Raw genomic sequence first — 20,631 nt, forward strand, 5'->3', positions numbered from 1 at the left:
AAGGCAGTTTTATCATCCCCTGTTCTCAGATCAATCAACACATCAATGGACCCCTGATTGCTGCTACCATTAGCGACAGCCTTTTAATGTCAAAAGCAAAATGAATCACTGGTAATATATCTTAAAAACCAGGCCGACGAGGGAACTAAACAAGTTGGGAGAAAAAGGAATCATCTGATGGAAAAACATTCTCCAAAGAAGAACTTGAATAGAGTGCATCTTTGAAAAGATACTTTACTTTCAGTGTGCCAAACGTGTATTAACCTGTTTTTCTTAACACTGTTTCTCCATCCAGAGTTAAGACAATAAGACCACTGGGGAGATGAAGGGGATGGCATTATGGAGAGTTAAGCATTGTGAGCAGCCCTGAAGCTGTTCCTAAAGAAGGTGAATCAGAGGATTGGGACACAACTGTAACTAAACCCTGTGCCTGACCACAAATGAGAAGCACAAAACATTTTGGGCAAAATGCCACTAAGCCAAGCATCTGGGTCTTAAGTAAACTTCACGTGATCACTTTTAACTTTGTGATTACTTAGTTCTAAAAGAAAAGAGGCTGTCAAAGAAAAAAAGTCAATTACCTCAGTTTCAAACATAAGCACCACAGTAATCCTGTCTGTAAAGTCCTGAGGAGTGTCTACATTAAAACACTTTTTATTTCATTTAAATTACTGAACAGCTAAGAATCCAAATGGAAGTTTATATTTCAATATCTGTCCTCAAACATCAAGAGATGGAAGGCCGGGAGATTCCTTGAGATCACAAAAAACACAAGGTAAGACGGCAAAATAGAAAAAGCTCAAAGGAGCTGAAGATTTTTTCAGGTTGAAATTTTTGGGATCGCGAGGCTGCAGACATCTCCCCACTGGACAGATCACATTAATAAAAGGTACAAGTTTCTTACTGTGCCAAAGTGCGACCCAGTCGTCTCCAGATCTTACAATGATTCCCTGGTAAATGTTAGGTTTCTGTGGCTCATATAAATAGAAATTTAATCTTGTATGTTTGTCTTAGTATCCACAGCAGCAGATGCACTTCCCATGCAGATTATGAATGTCTGTTTGAACAGATCTTGCCGTCAATGTATATGAACTGACAAGATAGAATTTCTGTGTGAATACTGAATAATAATCAGGAGGCACAGGTTCAGGCGGTATTTTTATTAAAGACCCGTTTCTTCTCTAAGTCTTTGCTATTGCCTCTGTGCTGAAGCCTCCTTGCAAATTTAGATCTAATTAATGAATTTCATAATTGTCACGTGTAGTGCCAGGTGGGAAATTTGCACATGATTCTAACGTGGAAATTAACTTGCACATTTTTTAATAATGGATGGTTGCATATTTACTACTTTAGTTTGCTATGTAAAAAAAGTTGACCTCTCTATCAGCACTAGAACAGTTCCGATGTATTAAAGCAAATAGCCTTGTCTTAAACATATCAGGGTCGGTTGAGTAGGCTTTACACGTTGAACCACCTCCTTTCCACAGAGCTTTTGTGAAACGGTGAAAATCTATCATTTCCTCCAATACCGCTGCTTGCATAGAAACCTGACCATTGTCATCTGTAAGAGCATCCCAGAGCTTCCTTAATCTGTTCTTATCCTCCCATTGATAACACAATACATTTTCATGGTAATTGAAATCATATTTTACTCATAGCCACAGAGTAAAAGTATTGCTGCCTACGCTCTTAGACCAAATGTAAGGTGAAGGAATACCATGCTACTGCAACAACAGGGTACAAAAGGGTAGCTTCAAAATACAAAATAGGCTGTCAGTATACAAGTGAAGGCATGGGTGAGTCGAGGGAAGAAGAAAACAGGAAAGGGAGGTGAGAGAAAAAAGAAAATATATAAATACTGGTTATGAGACATAAATGTGTCAGGTGCAATCTCACTTATGCATGAGAGACATCTGCACATATCCTTCAGTCCTGCCAACTGAGGGCAAAACTGAAACCTTGTGGCGCACCAGCCTGTAAGAGTACTTGTGCACCTGTAGTGGTCTGCATGCCACACACATGCTTCACAAGGTGCAAATTATTCTTCGTCTGTGCGGAAAGGTGGCTTAGGAGGTTTATTGCCTCACTTCATTCCACTGTATATGCATAATCAATCCAGTGCTCCTGGTAGCAGAAGGTTGTAATTCTTGCCTCTTCAGAAGCCTGCATGAATCATATATGTTGTGTAGTAATGGGCAATGACTGAATGGAGAGGGACACGGGTCAGCTTAACAGGGTGTTATGATGACAAAGGGGAACATTAGCTAAGGAAATAAACTCTCTGAATCTCGGCCAAACGCGCTCATTTAATCCAGCAGAGCCAAAAACACCCACCTGATGACACTGAATATGCAATTAGATGGATATTACAGAACATGTTTCACTTGTTGACCCTTGCTGTCAAATGAAGGCTCAAGGAAGTGCCTTGTCTTTTCATCTAAATATACATCCTTGACTCTTCGCTGAATGAAGGCGATCGCCTACTGAGAAAAAAAATCCCTATCTTTGCGCTCTCACATCCCCAACATGAAGACCTATCAGGAATCCTGCATGGGTGGACATGTAGGCTTTCCTAGGAATGACAGGGTCTGCTAAAGAGGAACCCCACCCTCGCTTTCTCCGGCATGCCAACACAGAGGAGAGTGGGCAGCGCTGAGACGGCAGCCTGCCGTGGGCACTGCCAGGCTTAAAGCTGCCCTGTCGTCATCAGAGGCTTGCAGAAAAGAACGCTGAGATTCACCAAAAAAAAGAGGAGGGGGATCGTTGCATTTAAATCCTCTCTCAACGCCCCCACATGTTTTAGCAAAGCATAAAAATCATTCACAGAGAGAGAGAATGCGAAAAAGAAAAAAGATAGAGGGAAATAGAGAGGTAACAGCTATTAGCAGCAGTAAGCAAGCTCAAGAGATCATAGTGAGGCAGCTCTAATCGCAGTAATGGTTTAAACCCTCATTCCATCCACCAGATGCAAGAAATGTCTACCCAAAAACAAGGCTTTGAAATCCCCCATGTCTAAGAATGTGCCCTGTGGCTATGGTCCTTACTGAAAAAAAAAAAAAAAACTCCAAAACTGTCTCCACTTTTGGAATAACTATAAGGTTAAGATAGCTCCAGTGGCCTGCGCTGTTTACACCGGCTGCATTGAGCAAAAACAAACATGCTCATATCAAAATAAAGGTAATTATTTGAAATAATATGTCGGATGGATTAATCTCAGTGAGCTCAGCTGAGAAATCAAAGGAAAGAATACTCTCAAAGATGGACATGAGACCCAACTCTCTGCCCTCTATGATAAATATGTTAATCAGATAATTGAAAAAGACCAGGGGCATCGCTTTTCATTGAGGTGGCTTCATTCGGTTAAATGTGTACCGATGTGAAGGGAAATTTATCCTGGAGTAATACAGGTATTAGTGATAAATATATATACCTCTAAATAACTGTACAGCCAAGTTACTCTGTGTGCATTATTAGTAGGAAACTACTCTGCAAATAAAAAAAACAAATATTGCTCACAAAATGCATTAAAAGCTCAATTAAACACAAAGTTTATGATGGTTTAAGAAGGTGGAAACCTGCCAAAAGCACACCTGGATGAACTGCCACGTATCCAAATACATACACAGCTTTTAATCCTTTCTAGTTCGGAGGTCTTTGGTTATTTTGGGAGTCGTCTTAATTTTCACTATTCTTTTCTGCAGGCAAAGCTTGATCTGACAGGCTTTCTTTACTTTGGCCAAGTTTGCTGGTTTTCCAAAGAGCCTCTATCAACATGAAAAACTTGTGTTCTCCGAAAACAAAATTCCTAAAAGCATTTTGGCATTTAAAGCAGATAATGCTGAACTAAGACCCTGAGAGTCTGGATTTTAAACAGGACACGGGGGTTGATACAACTTTTGACCTTTAGAAACTATTTTCAGCTGTCCATAATCAATCTGCGCCGTTATTAAACAATTGATAATTAACACAGAAATGCTGTTGCAGTCTAATGTATAAAAAGATCTTTTGTACAGGTACTAGGATTTTATTAAAAGTGAAATTTGACTGTGATCAGTGCCAAGCATTTTTTATTGATATAATTCAAGAGTGAGCTGACCTCTTGACCTCTGAGACCCCATTTTAACAACACAATAAGACGATTTTAAAAGTTGAATCTTTCAATTACAGCTTGGCTTGGTGTCGTCAAAGACACTGTATGCAGCCAGGTGTCAGTGAAGATCAAATATAAGAGCTGTTCGGAAAACCACGATTGATGACAGCTTTGCACAGGCTCTCATGTTAAACCTGCTGAGCTACTTTCCTAATCCAAGTGTAACTCCCAGAGGTCAAATTCTGATTGGGATCCTTGTTATGTGGCTGTGTCAGGAGTCATTCCTACAGTATACATGTCAAACATGATATAGTTTTGGTAGTTTGGTTTATACAAACAGGACACTCTTAAATTAGCATATTAGAGTCTTTTCTGTCTGTCATTCTAATTGTTTGACAGTTATTCTTGATATCACTAAAGCTAACAGATCCTTCTGGTTCCTACTACAACCTCAATTCCAAAAAAAGTTGGGACAACAGTTTTAGTGTTCCTGAGCCCATATTGTAATCTCTTTCATCCAATCATGTGTTCACAAAGTGGTGAACCTCGCTTCATCCTCACTTGTGAACGACTGAGCCTTTCCAGGATGGCCCTTTTCTACCCAATCATGATACTGTCACCTGTTACCAATGAACCTGTTTACCTGTGGAATGTTCCAAACAGGTGTTTTTGGAGCGTTCCACAACAAATGATCACCATCATTTGTAGCTCTGTGTGGGTATAACCCATTTAACATGGTGTTGTTTAACATTTAGTGGAACTAAATTCTAATCGGACTCATAATCTGTAATAACTCCCCTTGAAACACCGGCTTTGTCCTGAAGGGCAAAACTTTTCTTTCTATATATTGTGAAATCATGGTACAGTATTTGAAATCCATCAACAGGAAGTGAAGCAGATGACAGTTTCAATTTCTACTGTTTTTCTTCGTAGAGATCAGAGGTTAATTCATAAAAGTCTGTGTATTTTGAAACTTACATCCCGACCTTCAACAATCTGTACCTCAAACTTATTACAATAATTTCTAAACATGTACCCATGAAAGAACATTGTCAGGTCTGTTTAATTTCCAATGCTTGTTATCACTTTGCACTAACTTTATTTATGAAACTGTAACCAAGTCACATTGTTATAGTTTCGTCCCATTAGCCAGAACATATCCCACTTGCTTCAAACTGTAGATGCTTTTGAGGCTTTTGAATGTAATTAGGATTTCTAAAAATGCTTCATCAACACACATGCCAGGTTTTGCTAACACATAAGTTCAAGTGGTGAATCGCTGCTCTGAAGTTTGAACACAGAAATCTACAGTTTCTGTGGCCCTTTGCTTTTGTTTTTGGTCATGAGCACCTATTTAGAGGCGGGTTTATGGGACTACTGCCCATTGCGCTCCATTACAATTACTCAGCAGGCATGCATCCCGTCCCAGTAATGAAGTGGGTGTTACTGTGGGTGGATTTGAGCAAGAGCGGCCACCGTTCTGTATTCCTACTACTGGGTACAAGGGCTGAGTGGCAGAGAATAGCAGCAGTGCTGGCAGCATGGCACGGTGACAGAAAGCGTGGTGGACCAGCAGACCAACCACAGAACCACAGGCAACAATCTGATCCTTCAATAGTGCGTGTTTACTTAAGTGTCAAGAGAAATGGAGAATTACATTTCAAAGCCCAGTAAATAAAGTTTGTATTGATTTAATCCAACATGTAATCTGTTTTGCTGTCTGACACTGATTCTGGCAATAAAAGAGAATCATGTAAGACAGCATTATAGATAATACGACCATAGATCAAATGGAGTTTGGGCAAGAGGAGGGCAATAGATCATGTTCAAGCTAGACTGCTTAGCTGTGGAATTCATAAACTAGCTCCTAAATCGAGGTGGCGTTCAATTTAAGTTTTCAATTTACAGATATAGGATTTGCTGTGCGCTTGATGTAATTTCATTGTCAACTTCAGCAGGGGTTCTGTGGATATGGAACTCTCTCAATTTGTCGCTCAACAAGAAAACCACACTGAACATGATCCACTTAAAAATACACACAGAAATAAAGGAATACTACACAGATCATCTGAATAAGCCTTTGTGATGATGTTCTATCTGGCACGACAAGAGGAAGTATTTTAAGAGGAACATACAATACGTCATTTAAGGCCTACTTCATGTACTATCAACCCATTTTCTAAACTTGCTTTTCACTTCAGTTTATGTGCTGTAGAAGTTATTTAAGGGCTGTAACATTAATGTCATTCTTTGTTTTATCATCAGCACTTCATTTAAATCATATTTAACACAAGCACAGTATGAATGCATCTAATATCATAACGCAACACACAAACTTCAAACTGTAGTTTTACTGCATTATTTTCAATTACAGACTAATCTTTTAGAGAAATGATTTCCATTAATAATCGATTTAATCGATTTCAGTCTTAGGGTGATGGTTTGAGTTTTTACATAAACATTATTAATATCAAACATGAGTTACCATTAAAAAATACTGGTTCTTACTCTGGTGCTCTAACGCACACACAGCTTTCTGTCCTGTCTCCTGAAATTCAATTTAATAACTGGAATGACACCTGACTGAGCAGGGATTTCTTCTTCGTAGTGTCACAAGGATGAAACAGAGATGAGAGCATTTACCCGTCAAAATCAGTGACTGAATTAAGGACGTCAATGGCAGTATTACCTACCTAACAATTTATGATTTCTGACATTCTGAATAGTATAAAGTGTAGACGGGGCATTACCTTGAGTAAACACAATTGTTCACACAGGGGCTTACAAGTATGATGTGCTAGCACCACTCTCTGGTGACAAAGAGTATTGCAGCGTATCAGTTGTCAGTACAGGCAATGTAGATAATACAAAGTGGCATAGAAGCTCAAAACTGGAAAGCAGTCACCCATTTTTTAAATATGAGTGAATTTTAATGTCAGAAAATTCTTCAAAATATTGTGAAACGTTTGCTTCTTGTGAAAATAACTTAAATTTCGTTCTGCTTAGGTGGAGAGGCAGCTTGTCTTATCTATTACTGCACTCTAGTGTTACAAATGAGCATGTGCATGACAACGTTTCACACACACAGTACAATGTACACAATGTTCCCATGAATACACAACAACAAAAAAAACATAATTCAGACCTCTTTGTCTGAGGTATGAGGAAGATGCTTTTGTTCAGTGAGAGACGAAACACAGACATGAACAGAAAAACCTGCAGTACATAGCTTTAGTATTCAAAAGATACGAATGTAAAAATGCAGTTAAGAACATGTAAAATACTTGTAGTTTGCACATGTAAATACAGGCTTACCAGAACTATTTGATTAGTCAGGAACCTGCTGAAACAACATGAGCACAGTGTCTGACACACACCCACACACCTCTTACCTTTTGTGCTCCGGAGAAGTAAATCTGTGGGCTCTTCCAAACTGTGCTGACCTTTTCTCTGAGTTTCAGGTCCTTTGGAATTATGAGGCATTTGTCAATGTCCAGTCCTGGATAGATCACTTCTAGTCCACCACTTTATTGTAGAGAGATAAAAGATGAGATTCACTCTGCACAATTTTGTATTATATTCTGAACTCAGAGAAAGGTGAACGGGCTCACATCCTGATATTAACACAGGCAACTTTCTTAAAAATGTTCTTATACTATAAAAGAGCAAATTACGCTTCAGTTTAGACTCTTCTGACTTTACCATGTTTTGTGTATTCTTTAGCTGTCATTGCAAGTACACTATGACCACAGCCCAGTGAGGTGTTATGGGATACTTACTGACAGAAAGAAGAATCCTGAAAACTCAGGGTGTCTGGTGTTGCTTCCACATGGTAAAACCCCAAAACACAAGCACATAAGACCAGAAACGATGCCGGCATAGTCTGCAGAACAACAGACAAATACGCTTTATACAGGAATTGTTTTATTTCTAGACCTGTTAGTTTGATTTTAGTATTGTTCTTTCACCAAGCAATAAAGGCTGACTGAAATACAGCCAATTATGTCCTGACAGTCAAGGTCAAAGGAGGCCTGCCCATGCTGACCGCTTGTCATTTCTAATAAATGACAGCTCAGTAGCAGGTTAGGTTGCATGTCATTCATCTGTCATTCACCTGTCAAGTCGTACAGCTCTTAAAAAGTAAATAAAAGATGTGTTTGTCAGTGGTGGAAAGTGACTGTAACTCCAGCATCTCTAATTTACAGCTTTAATGCAGGCCAGCAACTAACTAACTTATCATTACTAACAACAGTCTGCCAAACTTCAAATCATTTGATCCATAAATTGTCAATATAATTTAAAATGCCACTTCCCAGAGCAAAAGATGACTTCCGCGAAATCTTGTTTAGTCCAAAAAAGACTTTAAAAAATTAGTTTGCTCTAAAGAAAGAAGGTAAAGAGAAAAATTTAAATGAAAATTAAAGTAATATAAAAATGAAGTGTGAATAATTCCAAACCTAATCATATTCAGTGTGATATCAGACAAAGAAAAGCAGGAAGTCTTCACACTTCAGAGGCTGGATGCTGAAGATTTTGGGCATTTTTTCTTCAAAAAATACTCAAAATGTCTAAACTCTAATTCACCTGCTGCTCAGTCAGACTTCGCTGAGAAACACCAGCAGCACCCTGGTTTACCTTAAAACACTGGTCACAATCAGTACTTCCCAATTTCAGTATTAAAGTATGTGTCACGCCCGTCAACTGCTCAAACTGGACGGTGCACGCGGCACACTGTAAGAAATGTATGGCGTGCAGCTGAAGCGTTTCTCTATTTAAACTTCTTAGCTTCATTTGGCGACATCCTGCCTCAAGGCGGATACAGCCGGCATTACTTCCAGTTGTTTCCTGATAACAAACGTACCTATACATACATTAAAATGACTTTCACGTGACTCGTGAGGGCAATTTTAGTTGAATTTGCGGTACAATACTCACATCAGCGCGAAGTTAGCTTTGACGTGTTTAAGCTAGTTTATATTTAAGCTGTTTATCAAACTGAAGGCTAACGTTTCACGTCGACCCGGTTCAACGTATCAGGTGTCTGCCTGCTGAGACAGAAAACAGACTTTAAATATCACTGCGCTCAAACTGAAGTGTCCGCAGGTCAGCTATATTAATTTGTGGTAAACATTACCATCTCTGAAGTTGTTCACTTGCGTTTAGCGGCGGGTTACTTCTTCTTCTTCTTCGTCTCTCCCGGTTCAGGTCGGGGTTGTGACTGCCGCCTCTGCACACGGCACCGTCCTGCTGACCTGTGCGCTGCGAAAAGTTTCATATGTCACCTTAAAAAAAAGAGGGCTTTAAAAGAGGACTGGCGCCGTACCCAAACTGTACTCATCTTCTTTTTTATTTAGTAAATATTATTTACACATTTGCAAGAACACATGCTACAGAATTTCAGATTTACAGCTCCCAAACAATAAAAACAGCTCTTGAGAACAAAAATACCTGATGACTAAGGAAAATGTCATCTAGGCTTTGAACACTGAGAAAACATTCAAGTTTTTTTCTTTCAATTTGTTGTTTTTTTATACGTAATTTTCAACCATATCTGAACAAGGCCTCTTAAACTATGCAGTAGTGATTGTGCAGCATATATATATTCCTGGTGCTGCTAAAGCTCCCTTTGGTTTGTGCTTCTCTGCAGCGGTGATATTAGCACCCAAACATATGGAAAAGGGCCCAGTGACAACTTCTTTGTAATTTACGATCTAATCTGTTTTTTTTTTTTCTGTTTTTTTTTTTATTATTATTTTTTTACCTGATGTTGTCTAGTATCTAATGATGTTGCTATACCCTCTGATGCAATTTGAATTGAACCTGGTGCTACAAAGCAGTGCAAGTTTGTAGTTTCAAAGTCAGACATTTCAGTATGCATAGTACAAAAAACAGTATCTATGTTAAACTATGCAATAGCTCGTATCAATTGCTATGCCAAGTTTGAATTGCAAGTCATCACACAATTACTATTTACATGTTTGAGTAACAATACAACTTCCAATGGCTGCAATGTCTCAGCATCTTTTAATTATGCAGACTCCAAAATCGGAGTTCATCAGCATAAAGCAACTTTAAAATAATAAAACGAATTTGAAATCCCTGCATTCATTTCATGGTTAATGTCACGAATTGATGGTTTGTCATCATGTTAGTCTAGTGTGGCCTTGATAGTCTTAATTAGTTTTGTGTTTACGGCTTTAAAGGAACATAAAACCTACGCAGTGTTCAAACTAAAACACACACCGAACTCCCCGAATCATACGTCGACTGCTTTACATCCAAGTGATGAATTATGTACATTTACGAATACACACACAACCTAGAGAGCACCATGGTAACTGAACATATAGCAAATAAACAAGTAACCACAGTAAAACTACTTTACATTCGATACCAGACACTACACTGTACATTAAGGCATGAGGTGTTGTTGATGCAAAACATCAGCAGAAGATTCATTGATAAATGCAATGTACTGAGCAATGAAATGCATGTGTATGAAATTCATCAATCACACCACCAAGGCAAATTAGAACAATACTGACCCTCCTGCTGTCAAACTATTATAATAAAGTGGATTTTGAGTGAAAACTGGACATCCAATGAATTAAAACTTTCAGAATTAGGATAAAGATGGCTCTTAAAGAGTGCCATACTCCCGGAGGCCCATCCCTCAGGCTAATGTCTGACCATGTGTGCCAAAATATTGATCAATTAATATATTCAAAATGGCAGGTCTTATGTTTACTGAGCAATAGACAAAAGGTAATGTAATTGAGAACAATTTAAAGCTACTGCTTAGAGCACCAGTACCACTACTAATCTATATCTTACGCTTTAAATGACAGTGAATAAACTTCATCTATTTCGGCGAGCCCTGTTCATGCAGTGTGGTTATTAAGTCAGGAGTTAATGCAAGCAGGAAATTGGTTTTGTCACTGAATCGATTGATACCACTTTGTGGGGCTCTAAATATCTGTCTAGTCAAAAAGTGTATGGAAAAGAAGAACCAATCATACGCAGGATTAAAGCAAGCCTTTGTTGAACATATACTGCAAAAGCAAATGCTGCAATCAGAATTTACCTTTTTTAGATAACAATGGCATGTTTTTTTTTTTTTTTTGGATGCACCATAAGTAATTAATGTAATTTATATAAACATGTGTCTACTTTGAACTGTAATCCTATTTTATTATTAGTCCACTGTTCATTTGAACTGCCCGTAATTTGCATGTATACTACAGTATATAATAGATGTAACTGGAGGTCAGCACAATGAGTATTCAGGTATTTTCAACAACAGTTTGTAGCTGCACAGTAACTAAATGCAAGTCGGATAAGTCAAGTCTATATTAAGTATATGTATTACTCAGTAATACTGTATGATTCTGCTCACTGCCTGCAGTGCACAATATTAGGTAACTGCACATTAGAGTGATGCAAGTTACTTGCAGTTCATCTGATATTCTGTACAATTTACAATACTACCCATCTTCACTGAGCACCACGCTTATAAGTCCAACCTACAATCAAGTACAACAGTAGATGACAATCTTGAACATATACTGTGAGGTATGCAACACAAATCATGGAAAATGATTTGATCTAAACCTCTTCACGGCATTTCTTGAAACATTTAAATATCACAGTCTTGGATCCACACCAGTTCCTTTCTTTAATTTGCCACAGTGCCTCATGACACCATACTGTCTTTAGTGCCGTTCACCAGGATGCTGCAACTGGAGGTTCTTGTGTGTGTCTCTGTGGAGGAGCGTCCAGAAAGTGCTCGAGGTGTGGAGAAGAGTATGGATGACTTCACCCAGGCACGAGGAAGCCTCCTGCATGTACAAGTCTTACATAGCCAACTGCAGACAGTCAGGGGGCATCCTCTGATCAACTACGTTAAATCTCTAAAGGCCAAATCACCACCGGTGGCAGATGCATCAAACACACCATCAGAGAGGGAAGCTAATGTACATGTGGTCACTTCAGCTCTGGAAATGTTGCTATTGGCTCTGAGATGCATCATGTGTTGTTTGACAGTGATCGAGCTGATGGAACCATTCAAGGTGAACCTGAAGGATTCAGGGAAAGTGTGCTAACAAGCCTCATCAAGCAACACATAGGAAATAATACTGATCTGGTTTGTTTTTTGCTGGCATTTTTACAGAAAAATACATTTATTTTCCTTGATTTGGGATCTCTTGTGTCTCAGGACACTGAATGCATTGATGTAAACTAAAGCCCTTTTGTGACAAGAGGCCACAGATCACACGATCACAATACGTAAATGCTGAGTGTGGCCAGACTCACATCGCTTTAACTGAGCAAGCCGTACACAAACATTCAGAAATAGAGTGACTGAACAAAAACAAACAGGATTGGAACGTTACAGTATTTTCATTTTTGCAATCATGATCAGCATGGTTTGGGTGAATGTCTTCAATAACTGATTCCTGGCAGGCTATATCACTGTTACATCCTGTTGATGAGATCGTACTGTACACATAGTTTGGTAGATTGTACAAACACTTAAGGGCAAAGTGTTATATCTCTGAGACTGAGAAGTTCTGTGTTGAATTGCTGGTTGTTGCAGCTGATAAGCAGCACTTGGTTATCAGTTCAGGTTAATTGATGATAACTATGATCATAGGTGGAAAATTCTGTGCCAGCAGAGTCCTATTTTTAAAACATAAAACTTAGTGGAACACATAACAATCGATATGAGTTGTTATTTGCGCCAGTTACACTGTGCCATTTGTCAGTGAGGTTCTTATCACTGAGGTTTGAGTCTCATGTACACCAAGCTAAAAATCTAAGGAACAAAACTCATTTCTTTAACTGCCAGATTGAGCTGACCTTGCAAACCTGGAGGAGTGCCGTTTGACTGCAGAGGCAAACAAACAGGAGGAGAAACTGTGCCTGAATAATTGGGGCATACCAAGCCAGCAGTGCTTATCTTCTACTGTATCTTTTACAAGTCGCATCCACACTGATGTTCTTCACTCCAGAGTGGACCTGGCCTTACCACTTGGTCAGATGACAGCGGACGAGCCAGAAGAAGGAGAGTTTGAGTTTGGGGAGGAAGGAAGGTTCCAGAAGAGCCACTTGCGTTTGCATTGGCGTCTCTGGTACAGGTAGTCCTCCTTGTCGCGCTCTTTGCGTGCTCTTTGGTAGTGGTCGTCCTCTTTCAGGTACCACACAGGTGGCCAGCGGTGTTTCTCAAAGTACTCTTGGTTCTCTGCATCGGAATAAACTGTTTTAGGAATTTCAAAATGCTATGTTGGATTTAAGTGACATTTGCACATTTTTCTCACAATTACAATTGTGCTAGCAATACATCACTGAGTAAATTTTATATACTGCATAAACTGTTGCACTAAACCGACAAGCAATAACCAGCAACACATGACACACTGTATTGTTTCCAATTCCAGTTTCCAAACAATCAACACCACTTTGGAAATAAGAGAGAGGAAAGAAACACGTTCACTGAAGGACTAAAGCGAAATTGTCAAAATTTTATATGGAGTAATAACATAGTGTGACTACAGCAGGGGTTGGCGTTGGGATGGAGGAGGAGGCCGTAGTAGAAAAGGGTGAGTTCATTCATTCATTCATTGAGTCTATAATGGAGACATGAAAGCAGACAGAAATGGTGCCAGCCTGACTGGGTCACCAATCAGCCTTCATTTCCCGAGAGATCCTACCAGACAGAGCTGCGTAGTGAAATCAAGGCTTACAGGAAACCAATTTAAACGCTGATGGTGTCATTATCTTATAGCTATTACACTGTACAATCAGCATTTACTTCATAATGATACGTTAAAGCAAAAAATGTTTTCCAGTTAACTATAAAAAAACTGCCTGAATTCCCATCATGTATGGCAGTGAAAATAATAGCATCCATAAAGGAAAGTTAAGAAGCTATTGTACAAGAGTACTGTAATTACTGATTTTGCAGCACTATAAACTGGCTGCACAGTACAGTAATGGACAATTTTAGACAGCGGTGCAATGTAAAAACCAGATGATACAATCATCTTTCTGGATTATTGATGAAACAGTATAGTGTGGGCAATGATGACTCAGTTTTCGGTGTCCTTGATGATATACTGAAATAATTATTTTGCTTCTGAAGTGCTAAAAACTGCACTGAACTCTGACTGAAGTGGACTGGGTCCCCTGAGGTTTATCTGCTTTTACAAATTTTATTTAAAATGGCAAATTTTCGCTAAAGCCCATTAAACATCTTTATTTCATGCTGTTATGATCCAAACGGCCAAATGGCAAAAAAACAGTGTGCCAGGTTAGTGTTTGATATGAATGAGAGGGCATTAAAATTTGCTGGCGTGTCACCAGATCACAGTGTGTTACCTGTAGACTTGGCCTTCATGTCTCGGGGAAACTTGCGGCAGACACTGTTGTAGTTGGTGCAGATGTGGTGAAGACACCAGCCGGTGAGCTGCTGGGCGCCGTGAAACTGTCAAAATAAAAATGTGTTAATGGTCATTTTTGCATTTGTGAACTGTTTTTGTACATGCTAAGCATTGTTGTTGTGGAGTTTTATTTTCACTTTGGATGCAGACACCTCATTATTTGAGCTAAACCTAAAAGGGCAGAACTAAAAAGTCGAGGTCATTAATACATGAATGAAAATTGTTCTTTTATTCATATGTGACAGCAGTGCAGCGGCCATTTTATATGACCTCAGGTTCAGATCGTCATGTTTACATCTGCTCTGCTGGGCTTGGCTTTAGCTTTATACATATTTTGTGAGAGTTCAAGAGTTTAAGTTGTTGCTCATCAGCTGTCCTCAATTATACTTTAACCTTAATACTTACATTATCATATTAGAATTAGCAGGCTAATTTTAGCATGCTGACATTAGTATGGCAACTAAGAAAGTGCAGCTGAAGGTGACAAAGTATGCTTGAGCTTGACCCAGTAGCTACATAGGACCAGGGCAGCGTTGACCACCCTGCTCCTCTAAAAGACTGGGCCTCAAGATTAGCTACAAAATGCATGAAACAAGCTAATTCACATTTTACTTTTGCCCTTTAGAGGTGCACATTAACGATATAAGCAGCAATTAATCAAACTGCCACAAGATGAGCATGTGGCCTCTGAGGGTCTTTGCCCGGTTGGTAATCCAGCCTTGCATATGACGCTGATGAGGTCGAGCTGAGGCGAAAATACAGCTGAAGCAGAAGCACATCTGAGTCTGAATGATGAGATGAACTTAAGTGCTGAGCCTGCACGCTGACACTCCCATGTCCTAAATGCCCACTGCCCCAAAGATGCCTTTCATTTCGCCAAACAGCTGACTTGCACTCTGAGAAACTCTTTGGCTCCACCTACTAGGTGTAAAGATTATTTCAGCCTGCAGAGCAGTTTTCCATGAGAAATGCCCTCATTAATAAAAATCCAATTTGCCGAAGCATTATATAACAGCTCTAAGTGCCGTCCCTGTTTAGTGATGACTGTCAGGTCACACTACCTGGGCCATATCCAAGTACACCAGCACATCTCCATCAATGTCAGCCCCCATCATCGCTGCCTCCGTCAATACTGTCACTGTGTAGAGCTCTGAAAGAAACACAGAGGCAAGTCAGCACAGGAATCACACAAAATGACTTTATGTAATACAATCCTCTGGTTTAATAATATGCCAAATGTAATACCTGTAAGCGCAACCAGGTGGGGGAGGCAAAGACGATTGGCAAGAACAATAAGCTCCATTGCATCCAGGTCAGGCCGGGAGCAAAACCGCCCCGTGTACAGATATTCCAGCACAGCCCTCATACAGCTGCGAGTTGTGTTGGGAAACAGCACCTTACAAACAGGAACACGTGACACAGTCATGACTTCAGGGGTGTTTTGCATGCACTAGGAAAGCGAGAGGAAAATTTCACTTCTGTGTTTATATGACGTAATGAAAATAAAATTGTTCCTCCTCTTTGTCAGTTCTGCTTTGGCTTGGTCAGAACATCTAAAAATAGTCATGAAGAGCCATATGATATTCCACAGTTTGAAATGAAAGTATCTAAATCTCAAACTACCCGCAGGTGTACTTACTCTATCCTCTTTTAGCAGTATTATTATCTGTTTTGATAGAAAAACAAAGTACTTGAGCTCACATGACTACAGTACGTTTGAGCTTGTGTAATTGTTACAGAAAAGACTTGAAATCCTTGAATTAAATTATCTTTTGTGCACAGACCACATTCATATCATTGGCACTCTGCTTGGGTCAGTACACGTATTGATCTTTGCTGCGCTAGTGTGCTTTGTGTAATTATAAAGTAATTAAATTTTAAATGGAATCGCTTTATAAATCTACCGGTAATAAGAATGCCACTGAAATTATGAGCAACGTAGAATAAATGTTCCACCCAGTGCTGACTCTGGTCTGAACTTGAGCTCTGCTGGTCTTATTTCACAGCCAAACAAGCCAGTGATGCAGGCTCACTTACCTCTTTGGTGCAGCTCTCCACAAAAGGCCCACCAAACATAGCTGCCATCCAGTCACAACTAGAGATGAGTAACGGCTTGTGGGCCATGATCGTCCCATCGTCTAGCTTGAATACTACATCTGCAACACAGAGGTGAGACCCTGATGACACCTCACGTCCACCTGCATCCACTATATGTGAAGAACACATGAACAAACGTGCACTAATGATTTCCACTCACCAGAAAAGGTGCCTTTGGCCAAGCACTCTTTGACTCTGTTTGTGCGGCGTACATGGAAGGCTTTGGTGATTTCTTGGTTCATGAAGGCTTCATTGTTAAGTATGTTTGCCACCATCATCCGCAGGTCAAAAACCTCCAGCAGCTCAGCAATGTGTGCAATGTGCATTAGCTCTTTCTCATTCTCGTCAAGCTGACCTGTGTACAGGTAGCGAAGCACAGCTCGGAAAGGGCCAAGCTGCATGGACTGGTCCATGTGCACTACAGTCATGGGCCTGGGACTGTAGGTAACAGGGTCATCTACCAGCTCCTCCTGGATGCTGACGAAAGCTCGGCTCCACGAGGAGAGCATTCTGCCCCGTCTGCCGCCCTCGGAGTCCTTCAGGGTCCCATCGCTAGTGCAGGCCCTCAGGTTGGCCCTGTCTCCATCATCGCTGCTCTCACAAACATCAAAGCTAGCAGCACGCATCAGCAGCTCTCGACCGGACAGAGGACCACGAGCGGGCCTTTCAGTCTCCTCAGTTTGTGTGTCCATAATAAAGAGGTCGTAGAACTTTGAAGAGGATGTCGCTAAGTATATCTTGTGTGCAAAGATTTTCTGACGCTCCTGCAGGACCAGGATGACATCAGCACAGTGTGGGTCCTCCAGAAGCCCGACTGGATGCTCCTCTGTGGTGGTAGGGGGAGGAGGCACAGTGATTATAGGTGGGGGAGGTTTTGGTGGCAGGAAGGGCGCCTGAAGGAGAGGCCGCTGCACATTTCTGAGGTGAGATTTCCAAAACTGCAGGTGGCGGCGTGAGATGAGTGCAGCTCGGATAGCATTATCAAAGACGTCCTTGACTCCAAATTGAGCAACAACACTGGTTTCATAATATGGCACTCCCAACTCTTTGGCCACCTCCCGGCCTCTCTCTGGAGGCAGAATCTCATTGGACTTAATGGGTCTGAAAAACAACAGAATACATCAAAGACAATTCTGGCTCTGGAAAAGAGTAAATCAAAACAAATATCAAACAATCACTGAATCTCAGTTAAAAATTCTTGTGTTCAAGCAGAAGTCTCACTACCTTGCTAAAGGCCTCCGTGCCCTGTTCACTGCCTCCAGGTCTGCATATCGCAGGTCCAGCTGACAGCCCACCAAGATGACAGGAGCACGGGGGCAGAAGTGCTTGATCTCTGGATACCACATGGTCTTCACATGGTATAGAGAGTTGGGGTTGGCGATTGAGAAGCACAGCACCACCACATCAGACCTGACGGGAAGGCGCAGGACAAACTATGTCAGCTCAGGTAACATCAGGACAAGCGTCGGTAAACTTACCTTTACAACACCTCACCTGCCATATGCAAAACGCCGGTCCTTGTGATGGTCTCCGAATGTGTCCCAGAGGCGAAGGGACACACTAACGTCATCCACAACATCTCTGGAGCGCTCTAATACCTAAAAGATGACACATTCAGGGATGTGCAATCATCAGTTTCTATAACACTTATGAGGCACATTTAGTGTGTTTTGAGTTTTATCCATGCATAGATTTATTTTATATTTAGAGATTTAAATCCTCAAAAACATTCACATTTTGAAAACATGCTGGTAAAATATTATGAGCTTGCACACTCACCTCCTGGCATACTCTGTACTGGTCAATAGCCCAGACTGTGGGCACATGTGTAGCGAGTAATTGGTACTGAGTCAGTGTGGCATTGCAGGCCCGGGCGCAGATAAGGCGGGTCTTTCCAACGGCATTGTCTCCGACCACCACACACTTGATAGTTTCAACGTTTGGCCTCTCATAGTCCATATCAGAATCTGTCAACTGGGACCTGTCCAAGCACAAAGAAGCACAGAAAGCTGCATCAGTGCCTGAAATCCTAAACTATTGTCCCGAACAGTACAGGAACATGGATCAATACGGATATTAGACACTGACTACTCCTCATCTGCACTGCTTGTTCTGCCTGCAGAGCTATCAATGGATGGTCTCGTGACTTCCCCGTGCCCATTCACAAGTTCCCTGTCCTTGTTCCTGATATAGAACAAAATTTAAAGGGACAAGCAAGCAAAAAGGGGGCGATGTTTAGGGGGGAGGGGATCCACAGAGTTTACAACATGTCCAGTACAAAAATAGTCACAAATAAACCAAAGCAATTATTTCAAAAGAAAAGCGGTCTCTTTGTTAATAAAGGTTGATATATCCAGATATTTCTGTAATCCTTTCAACCATCTGCAAGCCTAAAATACCTTTCCCTATTTATGGTTCCTGCATCACAATCCAAACAGCCTTACTGTGAAGCGTCAGTCATCAGAGGCCTAATTCAAAAAAATGAGCACAAGAAATCTGGCATCCACAAATAAACCCTAATTAAATGAAATGGAGGGAATAGGTAGATAGACTATTTCTGTCTGTTGAAAATGGTGGCTGATGAATATCTTAGCCAGACTGGTTTCCAAGGGAACTGTAGCCTGTGTGTCACAGCCTATATCAGACAATCCATGACACTGATGCATTTTTTTCTTATTCAGAAAAAACATCAGCAGCAGATTCAAACGCCATCAGGCCACTGTCATGCTTGCGTAGTCCAGCTCCATTTCTAGTTCTTACATGTGCCACCACAGCACACGAGATCCCCAGGTCCACAGTCTGTATACTCAAACACTAGACCAGCTTTGACCCTGACAGAGAATCACAACCTTTAATCAGAAGAGTCATTCATATTCAGACTCCCAGACAAAGCTAACTCCTCATGAATGAGGTCAGATACCCCTGGTGTTCCTGCTGTAAGGACACAACTGCCTCCCCTTCCTCCAGCATCACTTCTGCACTTCAACCATGTTTCTGCTTCTAGAGGATGACGATCAGAAAACAGTATTTATCTGTTAGAGCAAGAGTTTGATGTTGGATGTGCAGCTTCTCTACAGATTACTATAACGGATTACTATGATGTCTTTCCTCACGGTCACCTGCCGTTTGCAGTCATTCATGAAATCAGCCTTTCATTGACTGCCCAATCTGCATCCCTATAGGCTCTTCTCAGCTCCATGAAGTCATATGCACAAACACATCTGACAGTGTGACCTTAGGCTGGGCCTGCATGACACTATGGAGATACACCTCTAATACTGCTCATTCATATCCCTTTCCCGTTACAGTCTACACTGCGCAACTCCCGAATTAATTAATCATTTTTTCTTATGGGCAGATGTTGTACACAACCCCAAACAGCGCCGCCAGACTATCCCCCGACACAAATTACGGTGAAATAAGCTCGCAGCCTCAGTTATCATCCACAACAAAGATGATCAAATTGTGTATATCCTACCAGAAGGACCGAACAGTCCCTCCACCACCGAGACACTAGTCATGAGGCTCTGCTGCATTACGCGTTATGTAACACCCCGTCACCGACTCTTGAACCTGCTTTTCTGGCTTCGCATTCAAAAAACAGCGATTATAAGATAAAAACCAGTTTTATTCTCTTGCAGGAAACATGTCATTACCGCAACATAAGGAAGTGCTGCATGGACTTGGTCGACGAACGAGACAAAAAGCAGGGCTCCATCGGATGCGGCTTGCACCTGACGGCAGCTCGCGTTTAACTTCATCTTCAAGGTAAGGTGATCGAGGCTTGGAAATAGACCGGCCGAGCGCAGATGTTTCAGGAGAGGTCCTCTGGATCAGTGCGACGAGTCCGAATGCATTGCTCAAAATACGACCGCTGATCTGAAGCCTGTCGGCGCGTTGCAGAGCTGCAGCTCTGACCGTCATGGAACCACCTCCACTTACTGTAAGGCCTCCGTAGCTAATAATAGGCAGGCGCACCGACGAAAAAAAAAAAAAAAAAAAAAA

The 20,631-nt window shown here is 40.9% G+C and overlaps 2 protein-coding genes across 4 annotated transcripts in view; both read right to left on the reverse strand.

The window, feature by feature from the left end:
- The window catches only part of pebp4 (phosphatidylethanolamine binding protein 4), a 54,901-nt gene extending 45,586 nt beyond the window's left edge, over nt 1–9,315 (reverse strand). The window contains exons 1-4 of one of the 3 annotated variants that reach the window (XM_076731600.1): nt 9,225–9,263; nt 9,026–9,135; nt 7,870–7,973; nt 7,483–7,615 (exon numbers count right to left, since the gene is read on the reverse strand). In XM_076731600.1, coding sequence (XP_076587715.1) covers nt 7,483–7,615; nt 7,870–7,970 — 234 coding nt within the window. In that variant the 5' untranslated portion in view covers nt 7,971–7,973; nt 9,026–9,135; nt 9,225–9,263. Of the gene's footprint in view, nt 1–7,482; nt 7,616–7,869; nt 7,974–9,025; nt 9,136–9,224 lie in introns of all 3 variants that reach the window. The other 2 variants (XM_076731601.1, XM_076731603.1) reach the window with 2 other exon arrangements.
- Nucleotides 9,316–9,809: 494 nt separating this feature from the next.
- On the reverse strand, nt 9,810–20,609 carry rhobtb2a (Rho related BTB domain containing 2a). Its single transcript, XM_076730081.1, has 10 exons — nt 20,283–20,609; nt 18,406–18,607; nt 18,121–18,224; nt 17,851–18,036; nt 16,787–17,727; nt 16,567–16,685; nt 15,775–15,925; nt 15,591–15,679; nt 14,468–14,573; nt 9,810–13,331 (listed from the first exon to the last, which is right to left on the reverse strand). The coding sequence occupies exons 1-10, from the start codon at nt 20,342–20,344 to the stop codon at nt 13,126–13,128; spliced, it is 2,166 nt and encodes a 721-aa protein (XP_076586196.1). The 5' UTR covers nt 20,345–20,609; the 3' UTR covers nt 9,810–13,125.
- Between the last annotated feature and the right edge of the window lie 22 nt (nt 20,610–20,631).

This window comes from Chaetodon auriga, chromosome 5, assembly GCF_051107435.1.
Source record: "Chaetodon auriga isolate fChaAug3 chromosome 5, fChaAug3.hap1, whole genome shotgun sequence".
NCBI classification, from domain to species: Eukaryota; Metazoa; Chordata; class Actinopteri; order Chaetodontiformes; family Chaetodontidae; genus Chaetodon; species Chaetodon auriga.